Below are 22675 nucleotides of genomic sequence, written 5' to 3' on the forward strand. Positions count from 1 at the left end.
TCTCTCCCTCTGCCCTTCTCTTCACTCTCTTCCTCTCAATATAAATAAATAAATCTTTCAAAAAAGAAAAAACAACCTTAGCTAATACCCACCCCCAAGAGGTGACGTAATTAATCAATGTTCCCCTCTCCCACCTCCTGCCTGGATCTGGACATGGACCACAGGGCAGAAAGTTGAGAGTTTAAAACAAGGGGTCTGAATATTCTTTTTTTTCTCTGTTTGAATACATTGATGTGAACGGAAAAGTCCTAAAGAGAGGCTAAAGGTCTAGAAAAGAAAAACACAGATGGCTTATTAGAAATGGCTTTTCCATTAACCATCTGTGTGACCTTGGGCACGTTGCATTTCACTACCGCAGACCTGCGTGCCCTCCTTGCGAAAAGAGTAGCTCAGCTCGTGAGATCTGACTTCCCGCACTGACACTCTGACATTTCTGATCTGAGAACAGCACTGCAATCAGCCACAGCCTCCTGTGCAGAAGTCAAGGACACACCGTGCTGATGGCTGGAGCAGGCTCAGCTCATTCATTTAACCAGCCTGGGGTTGCTGGCAGAGGAATATAGAGCCTCAGTGAGATAAGGCTGAACGTCAGGGGACAGGAAGGCAGCAGAAATGGCAACTCGTGTCAATACTCTGTAGGTCTGTGTATTACATTGAATGTTACAAAGCGTTTCCAGGTTTACTGTCAATATGGATTTCACAAACAATTCCACGGTTAGGCAGGGTGGTTATTTTTATCTACATTTGTGCACGGCCTTAGGTCCAAGTTTTGCATAAGATGAGAAAACAAGGCCTAAACTCAGATGTAGCGTGGTAAACAAATTACAAAGATTTCAGGTCTACAGTTCTAGATTTATGTCTATTGTCCTGGCCTTGGAACATGGCCAGTAACAGATTCTCCACTCTGAACTTTGTACTTTCCCCACATGTAAAAAAGGAATAGCAATAATAATAATGACTCAAATGGCAGAGAGTAGCTTGCAAGCTGACATCAGATCTTATATATGATGTAATGTAACAAACTGTAAGATGTGCGTTTGTCTGGTTGTGTTGCGTTGTTCTGGCACCTGGGCTGACCATGCTACCCACTCTTCTTACTGGGAGGTGAGCAAAATAATTTACATAATATGTGGAACAGATTCGCATTCCTGGGGCTATTCTTCCATCTAGGCCTTTCCATGTGTTACAGCACCTGCTTTCTATGCCCTTGTCATTCTTTTTCCCAAAAAAATGTCCATTTTTTAAAAGCTATCAAAAACTTCAACCTCCCCAAGGACCCTTCTGGTGATTACACCCTGCTGATTCAGCCACTGACCCCTACTCTGAGCTCAGAATTGGCTGGCCCTCTCAAGCTGGCCGGTTGGGCACCTACTTGTTCTTGGCAGATCACCAGAGGCAGGAAGAACACAGAATTTGTGCAGATAATTTGCCATCCCAGCTCAGCTGGGAGACTCTGAGGAAGTCACTGGATCCATGTTTCCTTATCTGCATGTTTGAGAAAACAATCCTTGTCCTTCAACCCCACAGATTTCCAAACATCAAGAAAGGAGAGGTTGGAACATGCTCTATTATCTACATATTTTTGGAGAGATAATCCTCACTCTGATCATCTAAATATTACAATTTTATTTAGCTTTTTGTTAAAATCATAGCTAAAAACTCCCATATGAAAATGATCCCTGACTCAATGAACTTTCATGTTGCTTTTTAAAGACAGATGAAAGTAAGAAATATTTTCTCAAGACCCACTGAAAGCCAGGTGATGCATTAATTGTATCTGTGTGCTTCCTGCATTTTATTCCCACCAACAGGCCTCTAGGAGAATACTCCTGTCCCCTCACAGGGTGTGAGCAGCTCCTCCGGGTTCCTGCTGGAGGTGGCGGTACTTCCAGTTCTGCCAGTGACAGGTATGCACAGAAGGAGGAGAGGCAGGCTGGGAGCAGAGCCTGTGGGAGGTGCCTGCCGACGCACAGGTGGCACTGCCCAAACAGAACTAGAACTTCAGGTCTGCGCCCAGAAGGGGTCTTGGCTGTGTCTGGACACTTGTGGCTCATCTGTGAAGATGAAATGGAGGTGGAATGTGTGAATATGTTCAACCAGGGAAAGCGAATAGACTGAAATGTGGAAACCACGATGGGAAACAATTTAAACACAGGCTGTCGAAGAGGGCAGGATGGGGATGCCTGGGAAGGGGCCAAGAAGCCAGGGAATCATGGTGGCACGCTGCTGCAGAATTCAGAAGATGAGAGAATTTCCAACTGGAGCAAATGTCCAACAATGCTTGTGATTGTTTCATCTTTGTAACACAGGGATGGAGAAGGGCCCGGTGAGTTTGGCAGGCCGTTCTTTGTTACCACGGGGAGGCAGGGGGAGGAGGGGAGGAAGCCCCCTCCCTCTCCTCTCAGGGTGACTGGGAAAAGGACAATGCTGACAGCTCAATGTGAGAGTGAAGACAGATGAGTGACAATGGGGGAGGATGGCAGCTCCAGGGAGAGATTCAGGCACATGAAATGGCCGGTAAACTGACAGAAAACTAGTGGTTGTTTACTGAGGAACCAGTGATTGGTTCATTAACTTGGGGCTCCTGCCATCTTCCACGCTGCAGAAATGTAGTCCCATCAGGCCCCCAAAGCTAGAGAGACACGTGGGTTAGCTAGAGGACCCCCTGCACTGGCAAGTAACATAAGAAAGGCATCCCACATTCCTGATCTCTCTCTCACACACACACAACAAACATGCACAACACGTGCCACACACATAAATATTTACATAGCACACATCACCTGTACATCATACACATGAAACATCCAATATGTGTCATGCTCATAACACTCACCACCCAACATGCACTACAGACTACACAGATGCATGGCACACGTGTACAAACATACACTGCACACACAACACACTTAAACACATAGGTAACACACATCACATTTACGTCACACACATCATGCAAATAACAGAGCACACATCACATACACAACATGCACAGCACATGTAAATGCTCGCCACACGTACAAACATATGATACACATGTACGTGTACACAGCGCATGCATTATGCACTCAACACAACATGTATTTACACATGTATAACACACTCCTGTAACACACACATACACACAGCAGAGCTGAGTTGCCTAGCAACCCAAGACTGTACACACCACAGGCCCGTGACTGGCATGGGATCGGGGGAAGAGAAGCAGGTGTGCCAGTCCTCAAAGAGCTACAGGATCAAATATTTAACCAAGTAGAGAGGAGAAGAAAAAGAAACCAAAGGAGTAGGGCAGCAGAACAAGACGTGGCCTCCTCCACCCCATGGATGCAAGCCACACGCCTCCTTTGCGCACAGCAACTGTGAGCTTCTGACCTCACCCTCAGATACGCAGCCCCTGAGTCCGAGCAGGCTGAGGCTGCTTTGAAGGACAGAACCACCCCCTCCTCCTTTTTTTTTCTTTTGCCTGGCAATGAATGAGTGGTCTCTTTCTTTGAAACCCACAGACACCACCTCCGAGTGGTTCTTTGAAATGCTGAAGGCAGAAAAAGTGCAGCAGAGGGACTGCAGATGCCCTTCTGCTGATGGAAAGAGAGGCTCTGAGAATGGACCCAACCTGAGCTAGGAAAAGTGAGGTTTTCTATCTCAACAGGCATCTTCATCTCACATTAAGATGAGATGACCCAGGCTGCAAAGGTGTTTTTTTTTTACGACCGATTCCTTTATGTAGGAAGAATCCCAGCCAAGCGTGACTGTTCTTCATTTCCTTTCTTTTCCATTCCTTTTCTTTTCATTTCTTTCTTTTCCTGCCTCCAGTGACAATGAATGGGATTCAGGAAGAAAGCTACCCTTCTTCAACGTTTTTCTCTTATCTCCTATTTATCTAGGAGGTAGAGAATTCCAGAAAGTACCTCCAGGCTCTCAGCAGGGATATTCTGGTTCCACTTCTTCACTGCTCTCCCTCACTCTCCAAGGTCTCTTCTGACAGTGCCACGCTGCATGCTGAGCTGTCATAGAATGTTCTGAAGCTGTGCAAAATGAACAGACAAAAAAAATTTCTCTTAGCCTCCCTAAATTAGTCATTGTCTCCAGCAGGGATATTCATTCCCTCTCACTTTTCTTGTCTGGCTCCTTTTTCTTCTTCTTTTTTTTTTTTTTTTTTTTTTTTTCTTGGTGGTTATTCTGATGTGAGCTCAGTATACACATCCACCTCAGAAAGGCCCCAGGATGCCAGGAAAGATCCTACCAGCTCACCCTCTCATCATGCTCCTCCTGAGATGGAGGCTTGCCATTGTCTGGATGGCTGCAGAACGCCTCGTCTTACACGTCTGTCTCCCTCTGTGTGTCCGTGTGATCACATCCCAATAACGTACAATGATGAGTCCCAAATGACACAAAATTAGAGTCACAATGCCCTCAGCTGTCATCTTCCAGTAGGCTGGGCCAGTGACTGTCTCAGGGTCTGCCCTGAGCTCAAAGAATTGGCTCAAAGTTCATCCATTTTTGAACAGACATTTACTGAGCAATGCTTCTTCGAGCTGTGTTCCCAGGTGATTCTTGCTTAAGATCCAGGTGCAAATATTAACAACATTGGTTTCACTCTCAAGGTCATAGTGAGTTTGCAGGTAAGTGTCCTGGCCACTCTACTGCAATGAGACTTAATGAGGCACTGTAGATACAAGGATGCAAAGAATAGGGTCCGTGTCTTGGAGGAACTCTGCATCCTGAAAGGCAAGCAAATAGACAATTATAGTAAGACACAAGAACTAGGATAAAGGCATGGATAGAGTCAAGTGTCTGTGTCCCTGTTTCCAACATAGTGCCCAGAACAATAAGAGGTGAGACACATCTTGTTGTTGCTGTTTCATTTCCAACAATGGCAGCGTTCTGTAGATAACATGTTCCCAGTAATGATCTACTCTTTCATCTCTTGCTGTCTTCCTCTCTTGCAGAACTCTGGAGTCTCCTGAACACATATACTCAAGGAGGTGGTCAAAAGAGTGGGTGACAATCAAAGGTAATGATCACCCATTCTGCTGTGCCCCTCCTCAACCCCTGCAACAAAATTATAGGGACTGATGTTGCCACCCCTCCTCACACATTCTCTGCCTTTCTCTCTTGTTAGATCCAGGATGCTCTTTGGAAAGTTCTTTTGGCTGGATCTAAACGGTTTCCCTCCTTGTGGCCCTTTTTCCCAATTTTTGCTCCTGCTGGTTTGACTATGCTAACACAGACTATGCTAACAAGTGCTCAGGATGACTGCTGCTAGATTATCTAAACAGGGTCAACCTGGTGCTAGAATTTGACCTAATGGCTCCTGTTACCCCTGGGAATGCTGATTCTTGCCAACTTCACTGACTATGGTCTCATCCTTCAGTGGTCACTCATGAGGCCCTTGCTGAGGTGAGAGGAACAGGCTCTCCCCCCACCTCAACTACAGCTCTTCTTTTTTTTTTAAGATTTTATTTATTTATTCATGAGAGACACACAGAGAGAGGCAGAATCACAGGTAGAAGGAGAAATAGGCTCCCTGTGGGGAGCCTGATGTGGGATTCGATCCTAATACCACGGGATCACAGCCTGAACTGAAGGTAGACACTCAATCATCACTGAGCCACCCAGGCACCCAACTACAGCTCTTCTTATCCCCTGAAGAGCATGATTTTGCCTACCATTTTCTTATAAGATTCTCTTCTCTGGCACTTCTCGCATGACTCCCACCAATGAATCACACAAGCTGGGAGTTTCCATGTGAGTAATAATGCAGCCTCCATCCACAACTGTTCAGTGTTCCTGGGCTTATTGTGTGTGTGTTTGATTTTTGTCAACTTTTTAATTAAAATGTCACCACAAATTTAAGAGAGAAAGAAAGGGCAGAGGAGAGGCCAGGATGAGAGAGGCATGTCAGGATGTATCAAGCTCTGTAAGCAGTTCCTCCATTTCTTTCTCCTCCAAGTGTTCTGAATTTCTGACATTTCTATATTTTTAGTAGCTTCAGATTCTGAAGTTTATGGGTTGCAGAGCGTGAGGCACTGCCTTGCCAAGTGGCAAGGATATAAAAACAAATGATAAACAGAAAAGTTAACTGAACAAGCACAATGCTGCAAGATAAAGACTGAGAGGACAGGAGGGGTGTTGGAGAACCCTGGGGACAAGGCTGTGCTGAACGGGGATGGAGGCAGGACGGGATATAATCATCTCTCTTAGCTCTTCCATGCTTGTCTCCTGAGACATCTGGTCTCCTAAGATCCCAGCTTCTTCCATGGGAAGGCCGATGTTTTCTTTTTCTGCTACACTTGCCCACTTTCCACAAGATGCTTAGCACTCTGTGAGAGGAAATGGAATCACCTAAAAAGGTCCAAAACTGGCAGACCCTTGCCCCCAGATCTGCAGGCAAATCTCCGTGTGACCTAGAAGAATCATTTAGCTCCCATTTTCTTCAGCTGTAAAATAAGTGTGACCCATAATCACCAAACTACAGACTAGCCTTAAAACTCTGTGAGTCCATAATCCTGACCCTTGGATCAAGTTAGAGAAGAAACTCTAAAGACTTGATCATGTGTGTGCAGAAGTTGTTTCAAGGGGTGAACTTGGACCTCATTTTTTCTCTATACAAATCAAGGACATTAGAATAGTTGATTGTTTCATTCTCTTGCATTTCTCTCTAAAATGCAAGAAGTATATGAATCAAAATGCTGAGCTTTCATCCTCAAAGATCAAGCCCCAAATGGCACTTTATCAGGGCTCAATATAAAAAGGAGGAATAGACCTTCTCCACATATAATTCACTGGCCCGTTGATAAGAACCTGTATTTTCAATGGGTTCATTTTTATCTCAGCCATAAAATCTCAATCCTGTCTCAAACATGATATTTTCCCTTTCAATATAAGAGGCAATTTATTTTATTGTTACTTGAAACTAAAGGAATCCAATAAACTGGTTTGGAGCCAAAGAAGACCATAATGACAAAATGATTGATCTTTTTATAATGCATTGCATTGCTATCCTTAAATTGGAGAAATGCAATATAGAAGATATTCATTTATACCACCGGCTGGTATTTATTTCTGTAATAGAATGCAACACTCCTTTGTATTTATTAAGGGCCTGTCACCACTAGAAATACAAAGTAAAAGGGCCTCACTGTGAATTCTCAAGCACAGTCAAATATTGGTTGTTATGCCCCACTGACGTCAAAGATCTATATGGGAGTCTGAGGTAGAAATACCCACTCTATTGCAGAGTGAGAAAAATGCAAGTGTTGTATGCAGGATCTGTTGTTAGAAGTGAAGGCTATGGAAACAGATACTAATCAACAGGACAAAGGAAAAAAATATTTTAAAACAACTGAAGTTGTTCAAAGATAGGAAATGACAAAAGGACATTAACCTTAGAGGTAAGGTTCTGGGCTGGATGCATTGCATACCACCTTCCTGAGCCTCCAAGCTCCCTCTGAGATATATCTTATTACTTCATCACACAGATGAAAAGTCAGGGGTTCAAGAAAGGTAAACTCTTCTCTTTGGGCCATATTTGAGCCAAGACTTGAAATGCATTTTAACTAATTCCAAAGCCCATCCATTTTCACTGTATCACATTGCATCTTCATGACATAAGTATGTTCTCATAAATTGTTTCATGGACAAAGAAGGCCAGCTGATAACAACATACTGAATGGCGAATATTTATTTTATAAATGTCTACAATCTTTTGTCAAGAATAGTCTTGACTGAAGTTGTACTTGAACTGTACGAGGTCTTCGGGAATGCATCTCTCCTGAATATTCTATACTAACCAGAGGCAGGGGGTGTGATAATTGAGAATTGTCACAAGGTTTTATCAATTCTGAGGATGGATAGCTTATCATAGAAGACTGCTGAAGGAATAGGAAGGCAGAGGAAGATCTAGTCTCTGTACCATGTGTTGTCCACTATTCCAAATCTCTGCTCAGATTCAGTTAAGACTCTATGATTCTCAAACTTTTCCCCGTCACCTACAAACCTTCCCTGTCCCTGTTTCCCAATTCTGGGGACACTTCTGATTTTCCCACAAGTGGTCATACTTTTCTTGAATCTTCGCTGTGAGTAACAGCTCACCACATCCCACATTTGCTCCCTAAATTTTGAACAATCACATGATGACCCATTTCATCTTTGTACAGCTCTGACTCTCAAAAAAATGTTTCCATATACTCATCTCAATTGTCTCTTTTATAACTTCCACCTTTTGGTTCTGTCATTTTGGGTCAAATAGAACAAATTCGCATAATCTTGTAAAGTACTTCAGAAAAAGGCATACCACCTTCAGTGTGTGACGGTGAAGATGGTGATCATGTTGTCAGAAGTCACAGGTCCACTCTTAGTTTTGCTTCTCACTTGTGCTTTGAGTATTTGATCATGAGTAGGTTACTTCATCTCTTAAACCCTCCACTCTAAACTTCACATTAACCCACTGAAAAATGAGTGAATTGTATGTGATGAGTTTCTAAAATTTCACCCACCTTGAATTCTAAGTGATTTTCTAATCCCTCAGAATAAAGAGTGATAGTGACTCCATGTCCTTCTCTCCAACTGGCCTCCCACAATTTCATGGGTTGAGGAGGGGGGAGGGGAGAGTTCAGTTCTGGTATATTTCTCCCCACATAAACCGAAAATATTCCTACCAAATCCCTTATCATCTCACTTTCACTATCTGATCTCAAGAATCTGAGGCAATGAAATCTCTCCTCCCATATTTTCAAATATACATTTCTAGCTGCGCTAAACACTAAATACACATCATCACCGCCTACATCACCATTACCACTACCATTACTACCAACAACCTGGGCCTGCACCTCTCACTAATAGTTCTAAATATTTGCCCAGCCCATCAGAGTCCCTTCCAAAGATTAATCCTTCAGTGAACTTTATATTTAAAAATATTTTGCTTATCATGCAAAATGTAAGAATACACATTTTAGGTAATAATACTTAACTTCTTGATAATTGTACTAATAAATGGCCCATGTCACCCTGCCTTTTGGAAATTCTGATATTCCAGAAGGTTGTACATATCTGTAAATCGCTCTAGTTCCAAGCACAAGCTAGGCAACCATTATATGAATTAACACTTCTTACTTGCTGATTGCTGTAGGACTTTTTGATGCATTTAGTGGTTAGCCAGCCTTCACCCATTCCTTTACTGATGGTTAAGGGGGATGAGGACCCCTGATGGAGAGCTTCTTTTCAAAGCCCTCCATACTCCCATTGAGTTCCAATCTTACAATAACTTTATCTTATGAAAGCTTGGATTTAAACCACTAAAACAAATCACAGGTGGGCTTGGGAGAGGGTAGGGAGAGGTGAGGCAATTACTCATCCTTGATAGAGACTAAGAAGGACAAACCATTCAGTACAGTTTTTGCTCCATGGAGTGGATGACTCTGGGATGCCAAATCAGGAGAATACATTTTTCCTAATTGTCCAAAAATGCAGAAAGCTGATTTCACTCCCATGAAACACCAAGGTTTCTTGGTGGAAGGATCTACAATTTGCAGAGGGAAATGGTTTTCTTCTGTCCTGTGCTGCCCGACTTCTGGAGACAGTTGCTGAAGCCTGATTCTTCTTGTTTGAGGGTCAGCTTGGTTTTCTCAAAACCCAAACTCTCAGGTACTGCATTGCCCAAAGAAACTTGCTCCTCAAAACTGTTGACTTATACTCTCCTTGCCTTTCATGTTTATTTGAAATAGAATTCAACTTCCATTCACAATTGTGCTGATTTTTTAAAATTTACTTTTGTGTGATGAAAGAGATTATTTTTTTTTCTTCTCATCCATTATATGATGGCTGGGATGTCCCTGGGATTTGTTCTGGTAAGTATGTTTCAGATTAATCAATAAAGCACCCAATTTTGATAAGTGAGAATCACACTTGGAATTTTACCGAATATTCCTACAGTGCATATATAATAATTTAAGATAACTACCGCCTCCTGGGGCACCTGAGTGACTCAGCCAGTTGGGTGTCCAACTCTTGATTTCAGCTCAGGTCATGATCTCAGAATCATGAGACTGAGCTCTGCATCAGACTCTGTGCTGGGCATGGAGCCTGTCTAGAACTCTCTCTCTCTTTCTCTCTCTCTTCTCTCCCCTTCCTACCCCCCAACCCCTAGCTCTCTTTCTTTCTCAAATAACAAATAAAAGATAACCACCACCTCTTTACATATTATGGTGATAGATCTCTTTTCTTTTTTTCCCTCTTCCCCCAAAATGGGCTCATGGTCTAAGCTGGGAAAATAATAACACCTCACTTGTCAGGTAACAAGAATTAGTCTGTGGAGTAGTCCCAAGTCAAGCCAATTACATTTCTCCTATGATAAGGAAGGAGTTCTTTCCTTTCAGGTAGTGAAGATGGGAGAAATTTCCAGAAACTTCTAGAAGTTGGGAACCCTTCCTTGTGGAAAAGACAGTCTTCAAGAGGATAGATTGAAGCTAGATGAGACAGAAGCAAAGGTAAGTGTAGAGGAAAGATCTGTCATTATAGCCATTAGCCACAACCTGGCCTTTCCCACTACAGAGGTCAATAAATGGCCCTATTTGTTTCAACTGTTTTAAGTTTGGGTTCTCTCTCTTGCTACTAAAGAGAGTACTGAATACAATAGATCATGGACAAGTTCTTGATACAAACAAAGGGTACGACTGTTGCTGACAGAGGCTAGTCACAGCAGCTTGGAAAGGAGTCCAACAGTCTGAAGTCTACTGTCTTTCCTCTTTCCTGCTGTTGGAGGTTCATCATACCACCTAACCTCTCAGAACCACATCTTCCTGGGCAGAAAAACACAAATCAGTATCACTCTGTATTGCTCATGCCTTCTTATTTTCTGTATTTTTTGATGATTTATGAGGCCCTTGAGGCCCTCCTGACTATAGAGTGACCACCCCTCTCAGGGTTAGCCAGTTCCTAGAGACAGTAAAGGTCTTTCCTGGGAGCATGTTTTCAATATGTGAGCCTATAATTCCAGAGTGTATGCACCCAATTTCCTCCTCTCTAGAGATCTCACCTCCAGGCCCATGTCCTGTTCACCCCAAGGCCAAGTACCCGATGACCAGAATAACTCTGATGCCCCAGAGTGTCCTGAATTATTCAATCTAGCCAATCCTAAATCTGCTCACTCTGCCTTGGTTATTCCTTCCCAAGGAAACCACAGTAAAGGCTCCTGCTCACATTTTCCCCTCAGTCCCTCTGCTTCCTGACCAACCCTAATGTGGTCATGCATGGGCCCCTGTGGCATGGTGTCCTCCTCCTTTTGGGAACCTCGAGTAACAAACTATCTTTCCAATGGCAATTGTCTCCTGGTCTGTGGGCCACACTGTAACTGAATAATAATAAAGCCTATATTTTAAAACACTACTTCCAAAAAAAAAAATAAATAAAAAATAAAAAATAAAAAATAAAACACTACTTCCAAATGTTGGTGAGATGAAGCAGCTCATGTAGTGTTAGGCATGATGAGCCTGGACCATTTGGCCATTCAATAAATGCTAGAAAAGACTCACTTAGTGACAGTTAGGATCTGAGGGCACCGCAAGGGTAACTAAAGCTGCCAAACTTTGAATCCCAATGGTTGATATGCAGTCTTTCCTTGCAAACCTCCAGAAAGTAGATTCTGTGACAAATGTGCACCATTATTTTTTATCTCACTCATTCTATGGACATCCATGAAGCACCCACTCCCTGCTAAAGTGGTGACCAAATCAGATATCATTTCTGTCCTCATGGAGTTTAATCTTATAGATGAAAGATACTGAACAAGAACAAAGCTACAACTGTGATATATACTGTGGACACAAAATAAATACTGCATATGACCATGAAACCTCCTTTAAGCCTGCCTGAGAGGGAAGGGGAAAATAATACTTGTTTAAGATGAATTCTTACACGTCAGGTAACCTATTTTCCTATTTATCTTATATTTCTCTATTATTTAGATGATTATAATACTTCTATAAATAATATCACAGTTATCTAAGTAATGATAACCCAGATATGTTTTAAATACTAATGCCTCAAATGTGTACAGTGTTTTACACTTTACAATTTACTTGCATATATTAACAACCATGCATGTGGAATACACATTTGTGAGGTGCTTTCATCTGGCTTTTCCCTAAAAGCTTTGGCACTCAAGTTGGAGGGAATCAACCCAGAGTGGGTTAGAGCCAAGGCTCTAAGGGCCTCTGACTCTAAATCTGGAATATCTGGAGTTTGGAGGGATTGTGCTGTTGCTGTCATTGAAATAGATGACAAATCATGACATCCTGCTTTCGATGCCTCTGAAGATAAGACAGAGAAGACCTATGGCCCCATGATATCCCCTTTCTCCCTCACATGCTTTAATCTTAGGGATGTTTCACTCCCAGGCCCCATCACAAGCTGAGTCCCCAGGATGGTTTCAGAGTACTACCAAGCTTAGAGTCTCTCCAGCCACAATGGAAGACAATGGGAATTGGGATGACGTAGATGTCCAGGTTGCACAGTCCAGAACCAGCTTCGCTCCAGGAAGGGGAACCAGCAAAATTTGGATGCTGCAGCTACTCTCTTCTGAAAACTAGGGACCTGGAAGATGAGAACTTCTCATTTGCCAAATCAGGTTCCCTTACAGGTTAAGAATTCATGGTGATAAAATGGAACTTTCTGCTTGAAGCAGCACCATTTGAACTGCTGGCCAAAGTGGCAACCAGAAGGGAAATATTGCCCATGAACCAGCAGCCCCCAGACTGCTCAGTCTGAAAGCAACGCAGAATTTCACAGTCACTCTGCACCTAAGGAGCCCTGGGTACCAAGATCCAAACACCCAGGGCTACCATCGACCTGCGTCCCGGGGGTTGATTCTCACTGATTCCATCTTGAAGCATAAGAGTATGTTCACTGAGGGGGGGACTTGACGGGATGAGCACAGGGTGTTTGTTATATGTTGGCAAATTGAACTCCAATTAAAAAAAAAAAAAAAAGAGTGTGTTTATCGCTAAATGATGGAGGCTGACCTGCCGACAGAACAGGGCCCAAGGGATCACAGCTGGAGGAAATGCCTGCAGTTGCTCAGAACAAGAAAACCAGGGCTTTGGAAAATCTTGATAACGAACACATTTTCACACAGGGAGACTTCATGCACATGGAACTCGAGTTATTTGAAAAAAAAAAAAAGTGCTGATATCAAGCCACTTAAGCAATACTTGATGGCACCATGCTTGATTGAAAAATAAAATACGGTGTCTCCCGTGGGCACACTGTGCTGACTTCACAAAATTGCTGCAGCTGGAAGTCCAGGGAGCCTTGCCGCTCAGTGATGGGCGAATCTCTGGAGGTTTAGAGTTCAAGTTCAGTTCGGGTAATAGCTTAGCTGCTTTTATGTTTCTAGAAGCTTAATAGAGTCTGGGGGAGGAAGAAAAGGGTTGGGAAAAGGGAATTGCTTTGATCAGCTAATTGCAAATGCACAGATCAGAAGAACAGGAAGGACGGCTGGGGAGGCATGATCTCAGCCCAGACATGGCATATGGGGAGTACCAGGAGGACAAACCCTCAGCTGCATCAGGTGACACTGGGAAAGAAAAGGTGTCTCTTCTCTTGTTTCTTATTCTGAGGTCTTGAGTTAACTCAGAAAAATGAAGGTCTTGTGTATAGTTTTTTTTGATCCACCCACATCAGCTATAAATGTGCTCATCATTTCTGCCTGCACAGTACTGAGCTGATTTGTCTAGAATAGTATTGGCTTATGATGCTGAATCATTCATCAACTCAACAAGCATATGTTTTAAGATCCACCATGGTAGGTCCATATGCATAGTTGTGAAGTAAGTGAGAGGGTCAGAATTTGAACCTCAAACAGTCTGGTTCTAGAGCCAGCCTCTGGAACACCAACAATGCACCTGGACAGTGATATTTCCCAGGGACCTGGGGCAGGTTATTTCAGGTCCCCGCTGGTAAAATGGAGGTCATAATAACACCTACTTCATAGGGTTGCCAAGAGGATGAAAATCAGGTAATATATGTAAAGCGCTTAGAATAGTGCCAAGCACATAATCAGGGCTACATTAGTGGGGAAAACAGACACTAATCAAATAATCACCAAGGAAATGGATAATTATAGAAACTGTGATGTGTGTTATGAAAGAAAGGTATGTGGGTCAATGAGTCCTGGATGAATCCAGGGACGGAGGGAGAATCAAAGGTTATTCAAAAGTGGTGATATTGGAAGGGAGAGATCCAGTTGAGTGAGACCTTACTGGAAGCAAAGATTTGGGAGAGAATCCCAAGCTGTTCCTCAATGATCTACTTTCCAATAGAACAGTGATGGGCAACATTTTTCTGTGAAGGGCCAGACCACATGGCTGTGAAGGCTTTGTTGCAACTCCTCAACTCTGCTGTTGTAGTGCAGAAGTGACTACAGGCAATAGGGATTGCCAACCCCTTTACTGAACTGTATGCTTGCCCAGGGCATAGACCTTGTCTTAACCACCTTTGTAGCCACAGTCCCTGAAATTTCCAAGGTGCTCAACAAATGCTTGTTGAAGGAATAAGAGTATACAAGTAATGCAGTATCTACTCAGGAAAACACCTTCACCCTAGGATTCTGTTAAGTATCTAAGAGGGATCAAGATACAGTATAACTCATAGGGCAGAGGTGGCATAGTCAGTTAAGTATCTGATCTTGTTTCAGTTCAGATAGTGATCTCAGTGAGATTATGCCTCACCCTAGGCTCCTCCTAGGGATCCTGGCTCAGCTCGGAGCCTGCCGAAGACTCTCTTTCCCTTTCCCTCTGCCTCTGGCTCCTCAAATAAATAAATCTTTACAAAAAAGATACATCATAACTCAAACCTCACCTATTAGAGAACATTTTCCCTGGTAAACCTACCCTGCAGTGTTCACTTTAAATGAATCTTCTCTGTAAGAGCCCCATCTCCAAATACATTCACATTCTGAGATACTAGAGGTAAAGGCTTCAACATATGAATTTGGTGAGAACACGTTTCAGCTGGTAACATGAAAAAAACAAATGGAACTCTAGACATAGTATGTGTCACAGCCTAGTTTTAAGCCCAGGACTCTGATGAAAGCCATGCTCTTTGGCAGGACAGCACATTTGTCCAGTCCACGAGTGCTCCCAGTAGAGACTCCATCCCTCCAACCTTGACTCCCTGAACCACATCTGTGCAGTTTTTCCTGAGTAGCAGCCCCAGGCTCCAGCTGCCACCCCACAGCTACTCTCCCCGGGCCTCAGTGCAGAAGCTCCTGCTGGACAAATCTCCCAGAGTGTTCTGCAATAGGCAGGTCTTTGGGTATGATTTTTCTGTGCTTATGCTGTCCTTCTGGGGGGAAAAAAATCATGTCCTCCGGGACAGCCTGTTCATCTAGTTGTCCCAGCAACATCATGCCTAGAGCCTTTGGAGCCTTTCAAACAACTCATATAAAAGGTTTCTTAGTTGCATTAGGGAACCAGGCTCTTTATTTTTTTTCTTCAGTCACTTCTGAGTCATATGTCTATTGCTGTGCTTTGTTCCCTCTTCTCATATCTTGGAGCAGGAAACAGCTCCTCCAGGTGTCCCTTAGCGCAAGATGAGCTGATTCTACCCCAGAAATGGATGTTAATGTGTTCCTTTCTTCCCCAACCCTGTGACCCCTGATCTCAATAGACCTTCAGCTGTTGGTGACTTCCAGCTGACTCTCCTACAGTGTCCACCCATCCAAACTGTCCTCCACTCAAGTCATCAGAATAATTGATTTGCAACTAGAATCTCTCCATATGATCCCCACGTCTGATAGTGCTCATGTTATTGAGGATGTGAGAATTATTCCTCCCCGCATGGACTCAATTCCTCTGCTCTCCTGCCTCATAGTCCACTTACACACCCATAGTCAGGAGCTTCTTACCACAATTGTTCTACCCTAGAGTTGCTCACCTCCACACCTTACTCACCTTGCTTCCTCTGTCTGTGATGCATTTGCTTATATCCTTTCAGTCTATAGACCCAGTTTGTCACCAGCTCTTAAGGGAGCCTTCCTTGGTCCTTCCCTTACTGGGTTAGGTCCTGTCTCCCACCATAATTCCCTATTTCATACCTCTGTCGTCTAGTCACTAGATTGGCTTGTATATCCCTGCCATGTGTCCATCTTCCTGACAAGACCATGAGCTTCTCAAGAACAGAAGTTGAGAGTCACTGTTAAAGTCCTAGTGCTCAGCCTCCTGAGCATCCCTTAAACAAAGTAGATGCTCTGCCAATATTGAACTGAGCTCCTGGTTTTCAAGCCTTCACCCTATGTCCCCAGCCCATAAACACAGATGATATTGGCCTGAAAACCACCACACCCTCTCAGCAGTCTTTAAACCAAGATTAGCAAGGAAGTTGGCAGGAGTCCCAAATGCCTCTTCATTTGTCATATCTGTTGGCTCAGGGGCACAAATGCAAATCAAATCTTAAGAACAACTCAAAGTAGTTCATCATTCCCCAAGGTAAGCATGTAAATTAGGCTCAACTAATGTCTCTGGGTTTTGCCAACCATGGAATTATGTTGAAAAGACAGAGAAGGATATACAACTCTGCCTGCATCTTGCCTCCATTGAGAAGCCTCACACCTCAATCTACCCTTAACCCATATCATCTCTATTTCCTGATCTTTGGCTTAGACTCACTTGAAAAATAAAGTGGAAATTTATTGCCCAAATGCAGCTTGGGTGGAGACCTTATTCTCACCCTCTATGTGAAACTCTGAGCTATAAAAATGGAAGACTCTTCTAGACAGAAATGTACTATGAAAATTCACCTCTGCTGAGCGTGTCCAAATTATGACCATAAAAGAGTGAGACATCCCTTTTTTAGCCAGATCAACCTTGTTATCCTGATATTCCAGCCTCCCCTTGCTTCCCTAGGAATGTGATTTTCTTTTTACATAGGAAATATGGACTTTGAAAGTGGAAAGAGAATGCATGTTGCTTCTCAAGCACCTGTGCAAATAAGATTTGCTTCTCTGGAAGGCAGAAAAGTCCCCAAATAACTGCAGCAAAGGTGTTTCCAAAGAAGATTCTCACAATAGAATGAACATTTGTGTCCTCCCAGTTTATATGTTGAAATACTCACCACCAATGTGATGGTATTTAAAGGCAGGTTTTTTTGGTAGATGATCGGGTCATGAGGGTGGAGCCCTCATGAATAAGATTAGTGCTTTATAAAGAGACATCAGAGATCACTGTCAGCTCTCCTCCATGAGGGGGTACAATATGAAGCTGGGAGTCTGCAACCCTTAGAAGGGATCTCACGGGAACCTGAACATGCTGATGCCTTGCTCTCAGACTTGCAGCCTCCAGAACTATGAGAAATAAAATTCTGTTCATAAGCTGCCTATTCTGTTGCACTTTTGATACAACAGCCAGAGATGCCCAAAGATAGTTCTGGATGCCAGAGGTTCTCTGAGCTGTCTAGCACCCCAGGGAAATGCCTAATCACCTCAGATGTCTGGGTGTACATGGAGTGGGAAAATCACCTCATCACGGTAGGCACCAGCTCTCCAACTTGCAAGCAGTCTTGGACTCTGATAGCAATGCTGGAGCTGGGGGATGGGTCCGCCTTCAGGGCACAGCTATGACATCAACCTGGCCCTGGGAAAGTCACTTTCTTCCTTGAGCTTCACCTTTCTCACCTCTAAATAGTAAGGTTTATACTCAATGCTAGTCCACATTTTTATCAGAGGGAGGTTTTTTGGGGGGAGGAGGGAAGGGACACAATATCATAGATTTGTTTGGGAATCAGAATAAACTGTACACTCAAGAAAAATGCCCATTCTGCACACAATATCACTGGGGAACAAATTTCCTAAACCCATACATCAATCCCACGGCTACGCCTGGAATCTAGGCACAGAATCACCATCTGGCAGTAAAATTCTGTGACTTGGGGGTGGAGGGGGGTAGATGTTGCAGAATTCAGCAATAACAGCAATGAATGAAACCTCAGAAGTCTGCAACACCATCCCATTTTTCAAAAGTCTCTGATTTCTGAGCAGGATGACTGGCCTTCATTTGCATGCAATTTCCAAATATGTTTCATGGTATAAATTCTGAGTGACTTGAAGGATAGTAAACTTCCGTGTCTGCCTGTCCTTCTCCATAGGTCATTATAACGTTCCACATGTTCTCTAGGCACCCCTCCCCTGCTCTGGGTGCTACAGTGCAGGGGGTGGGGGAGGGGCAGGGGGTGTTGGATGGGGCAGAAAGACCAGTCCCACTTCTTCCTGAAAGCTCTCCAGACCTCACCCTCATCCACCTGCCCTCCTCCCCATCCCCATTACTATTCAATGTCTGCTAAGCAGATATAGTCCCACTTTTAAAATTTTATTCATTTTACTTATATCTTACCTCCTTCTGAAAACATATTGGGAGTTACTTTAAAGATTTGAGAAAATCCTAAATATAGTCTAAACATTGAAAAGCAAACTCAAGATTAAGAAAGATGGAGAGGGAAACATTTGAACCACAAGTGTCAATAATGTTGCTTTAATTATGTGTCAGATTTGGCTTTGCAATTCCTTGAAGCAGGACATGAAAGAAAAATCTAGCATCGTCTTTTATAAGAAAAACAGAAATGAACTAATTCCTCATGGGACGAAATTACATTTTTTATCCTGCTACTAAATTCTAAAAGAGATTTCTCATGTGAGCCCTTTTGAAAATAACAGCATAGCATAATAGGCATCCTTGTTGGAATATTAACAATTATATGTACACACATTTCCTGGACTTGTATCAAGTGAGTGACAAGCTGCTGGTTTCTGGGGATCCAAAGAGAAAAGGAGGTCTAGACTTCCATGGGATACATGAATGAGAAGGACTGTAAGCTGACCGATTCCAGGACACGAAGTACAGAGGAGGGACGCGATGATTCCACAGAGGGTGGTACCATTCATTCAGTCTTCACTCATTCGTGAAATATATGTGGACCCCTGGTACTGTCCAAGCATTGCTCAAAGCCCTTAGGATACGTCAGTGAGCAAGATGGACCAAATTCTTGCCCTCTGGGAACTTATCTTACAGTGAGGGAGACAGAAGTAAGTCAATTAACATGTGTGTATCCATGGGGCCAATGATAAAAAATCAGGATAAAGCAAGCAAGAGGAAAGAGAAAGGAAAGAAAAAGGAGACCAGAATTGATAATTAAAAAAAAAAATTTTTTTTCCTTTATTTACCTGAGAGAGAGAGACAACAAGCAAGAGGAGGGGCAGAGAGAAGCAGACTCCCCGCTGAGTGCAGAGCCTGACTTGGAGCTCCATCCCAGGATCCTGAGATCATGACCTGAGCTGAAGTCAGACACTCAACGGACTGATCTACCCAGGTTCCCCCAGAATTGCTCTTTTGGCAGTGATGATCAGACAATTCCTCTAAGGGGAATATGTGAACAGAGACTTCGAATGGAAGGAGGGGCAAGGCATGTAGATATCTGAGGAATGAATGTTCCAAGCAAAAAGGTCAGAAGTCGCAAAGACACTGTGATAGGTGGAGCTGTGTCCCCCGACATTTCACGTTGAAACTCTGGCCCCCAGCATATCAGAATGTGACTGTATTCGGAAATGGGGTCTTTAAAAAGAGTGAATTTAAAATGAAGTCATTAGGTTGGGCCCTAATCTGATACAACCAGTGTCCTTTTAAAAGAGGAGATTAGGATACAAACAAAGAGGACAGACCAGGTGAGGACACAGGGAGAGGATACCATCTGCAAGCCAAGGAGAAAGGTCTCTGAGGTAACCAACCTTGCTGACACTTTGATCTTAGACTCCTAGCTTCTAGAAAGGTGAAATAAATAAATAAATAAACCTCCCAGTCTATGGTACTTTGTTCTGGTAGCGCCAGCAAACAAAGATGGGCCTGATGTGGGGATTTATTGGGCATATTTAATGAAGAGGTTGATCTGCACAAAATCAGGCAGTTTTTGAGGGATGAAGCCATGACTTATCTTTGTCTTTCTGTTCTACCATCTTGCACAGGTACACACTGGGTGCTCAGAAATGCTCACTGATGAGGGAATGGAGGAATGAATGAATGAGCAAGTCACAAACAAGGATCCTGGTCTCCACATGCTCACTTCTTGATACCACACTGATGTTTGCCAAAGTTCCATATATTTATCCATTGCATTCTCTAGCTCTCCCTCCTCCCAAGCTCTCTTTGGAGCCCTCAAACCATGGAAGTCTATTGCAAAGGTTCTCCTTCCAGAAGGAAACTGTGAAACCTCACTGTGAAGATACACAATGGGGCCAGGAATTGTTTCACTCATCTGACAGACTTTCCTTGGTCCTCTACTGTTTAGAAGCAAAGATGCCACAGCATCACTATGGTAAGAAACCCACTCGAGAACACAGAATACAGAGAGCAGAGAATTGTGAACCAGCGTGTTTTCCTCCAAAGATCAATCAGGTCCACACCAGCGCATATACTCACCCTCTCTCTCACTTCTCTCTCTCTCTCTCTCTCTCTCTCTCTCTCTCTCTCTCTCACACACACACACACACACACACGGAGAACAAAGTTGCAGCTAAACAAAGAGGACAGTGCTTGCATAGGTCTGGAGTGGCATTCAAGCACCAGATAGCTAGTAGGTGAGAAGGCAGGTCCACCAAGGGCAGAGGGCAGGGCCAGGAGCAAACAAGCAGTCCAAATGCCTTTTGCTACCAGATTAAGACAAGTAGAAGTGCCTTTGGTCCTCTGAACCTTTTTTCTAATCTGTAAATGGGAACTATAATACCCACTTTAACCTGAGAGTGAAATCTTACCTACTAACGCAGTGCATGTGAAACCACCTTACTAATCATGAGGCAATCCCCTAGCTAGACACGGGGGTCCCCTTGGATCCCACCTGACACAGTGCTTAGCCATTGTTTTAAGACTGCACTCCCTCCTGAAATCCTCCATTTCACTGAGTAACAAATTGGTGCCTGTTTGGAAGATCCTTCTGCTACTGAATGGGTATGTCTTTATCATCTACACACCTGCCCCCTTGAATTTTCTTATTATTGCCTTCCTCATGTGTAAAAAGAGCATTTGTTTAGAGCATCCCCTCAGCTCTAAATTCTACAGAAATTATATAGCTCTGTGGACAGAGAAGGAAAGGGGGAAAAGTTACCTTTGAATGACATTGCTGTGCCAGTCTCCTGTCCCACATTAATCATGATGATCAGATGTGCAAGTGGCTTCCATGGCTGAGAAGTAGGTTCATTATCTGTCAGTAGACAGTGAGTCCTGGCACTTTCTTGGAGGGTAGCTCAGGGGCTTTGATATGATTGATACACCTTCTATTTCATGAAAGTCTTAAGTGAAGGAAAAACCAATTTATGAGCATTTTGAACATGTTCTGGTCAAATCCAGCTTCCTTCCTGCGACTAACCCAAGATTTCCAGGCAAAGGAGGAGCTCTTGATTTTTCTAATACACAGAGAGAGCACTAGAATAGAAGGAATGCCCAGGATTTCATTAATGTACTTGAAGAGTGCCTCGACCACTCGAGTGGTCTCTGGATTCATCTCCCTGGGCTTAAGTTTGTCATCGGTGAAATGGGACCATGATTCTGCTTGGCTGGCCTCACTTGCAGCCAGGTAGGTTATAACAATAGCCCAAGTTTGCCTCTGTTTTTTATAGCCCTTGGCACAAATGAACCAACCACCAGTATTCTGACTGGTGTATTCAATGGCACACGACCTTAATGTGATAAATGTATTGGGGGTGCTGATGTGGCAAGGGGAAGAAGTAACACTTGAAATGTTCATCAGGTATTGCCACCTTAGTGAGAATAAGTTTATGATCCTTCTTCGCACGAAGAGGAGGCCACAATAGCAAACATTGAGGAGGTCTGAGGGAGTGAGGGAGAAAAGGGAAGTGCAGGCAGGATGTGGAACAGAGCCTTTTCTAGGAGGGGCAGCCTTGCAAGGGTGTAGCTTTTCAAAGTTAGACTGATCTTTGCTTGAGATGCCAGCTCCACTGTTGCATAGTGTACATTTTGGCTACTTATGTAACTCTCTTGGGCCTCAATGTCCTCATCTGTCTAACAGGGATGCCGGGCAGGCTGGTGGGAACATGAGATCAGTCTATGGGTGTGGCATGCTGCCCAAGTGCTGGCAAGGCAGAGAAGTGCTGGTACACACTGCTCTCACCCATACTGCCTGGGGCTACCTGGGCTGCTCTAAGTGGCCTTGTTTCTAACTTCTTAGAGAGCTAAAAGCCAGGCAGGAATTCCAATACCACACACTTTTGTACATAATTCTAGCCCTGGGTTTGAGAATTTGCATCCTGGCCCCAGCCTTGCTCATAACTTGCTCTATGCTTTGGGCAAGTCGCATCCTTTCTCTGAAACTCCATTTCTCTATCTCTGAAAATGGAGGCTGGATCATTTCCTTACTAAGATCCCATTTGCTTTAACAATGCAAAAGATGTGTGTGCTAACATTGCCTTGTAAAAGCAAATGCTTATTTGGTATTTACTATACCATATTCTAACACTTGATATATTTAAATATATTTAGTTTTCACAATACCACTGAGACAGCCCTTCTTATCATGTCTCTTTCACAAAGGAAGCAAAAGCGCTAGGGGTTAAATGACCAGGTTAAAGTCACAAGAAAGTGGAGTCTTCCAAATTCAAAATCAGGCAGCCCAGTGAGTT

At 43.4% G+C, this 22675-nt stretch overlaps 1 protein-coding gene and 1 long non-coding RNA gene across 2 annotated transcripts in view; one reads left to right on the plus strand and one right to left on the minus strand.

Annotated features, from left to right (window-relative positions):
* Positions 1 to 637: 637 nt before the first annotated feature.
* LOC144301242 (uncharacterized) overlaps positions 638 to 22675 on the minus strand; it is a 417552-nt gene continuing 395514 nt past the window's right edge. Inside the window, exon 6 of the mRNA XM_077877965.1 lies at positions 638 to 4721. Coding sequence (XP_077734091.1) covers positions 4606 to 4721 — 116 coding nt within the window. The 3' untranslated portion in view covers positions 638 to 4605. The remainder of the gene's footprint in view (positions 4722 to 22675) is intronic.
* LOC144301247 (uncharacterized) lies at positions 1677 to 12960 on the plus strand. The gene is made up of 3 exons (XR_013368061.1): positions 1677 to 2326; positions 10380 to 10490; positions 12399 to 12960. It is a non-coding gene; the product is annotated as an uncharacterized LOC144301247 (long non-coding RNA).

This window comes from Canis aureus, chromosome 2 (assembly GCF_053574225.1).
Source record: "Canis aureus isolate CA01 chromosome 2, VMU_Caureus_v.1.0, whole genome shotgun sequence".
NCBI classification, from domain to species: Eukaryota; Metazoa; Chordata; class Mammalia; order Carnivora; family Canidae; genus Canis; species Canis aureus.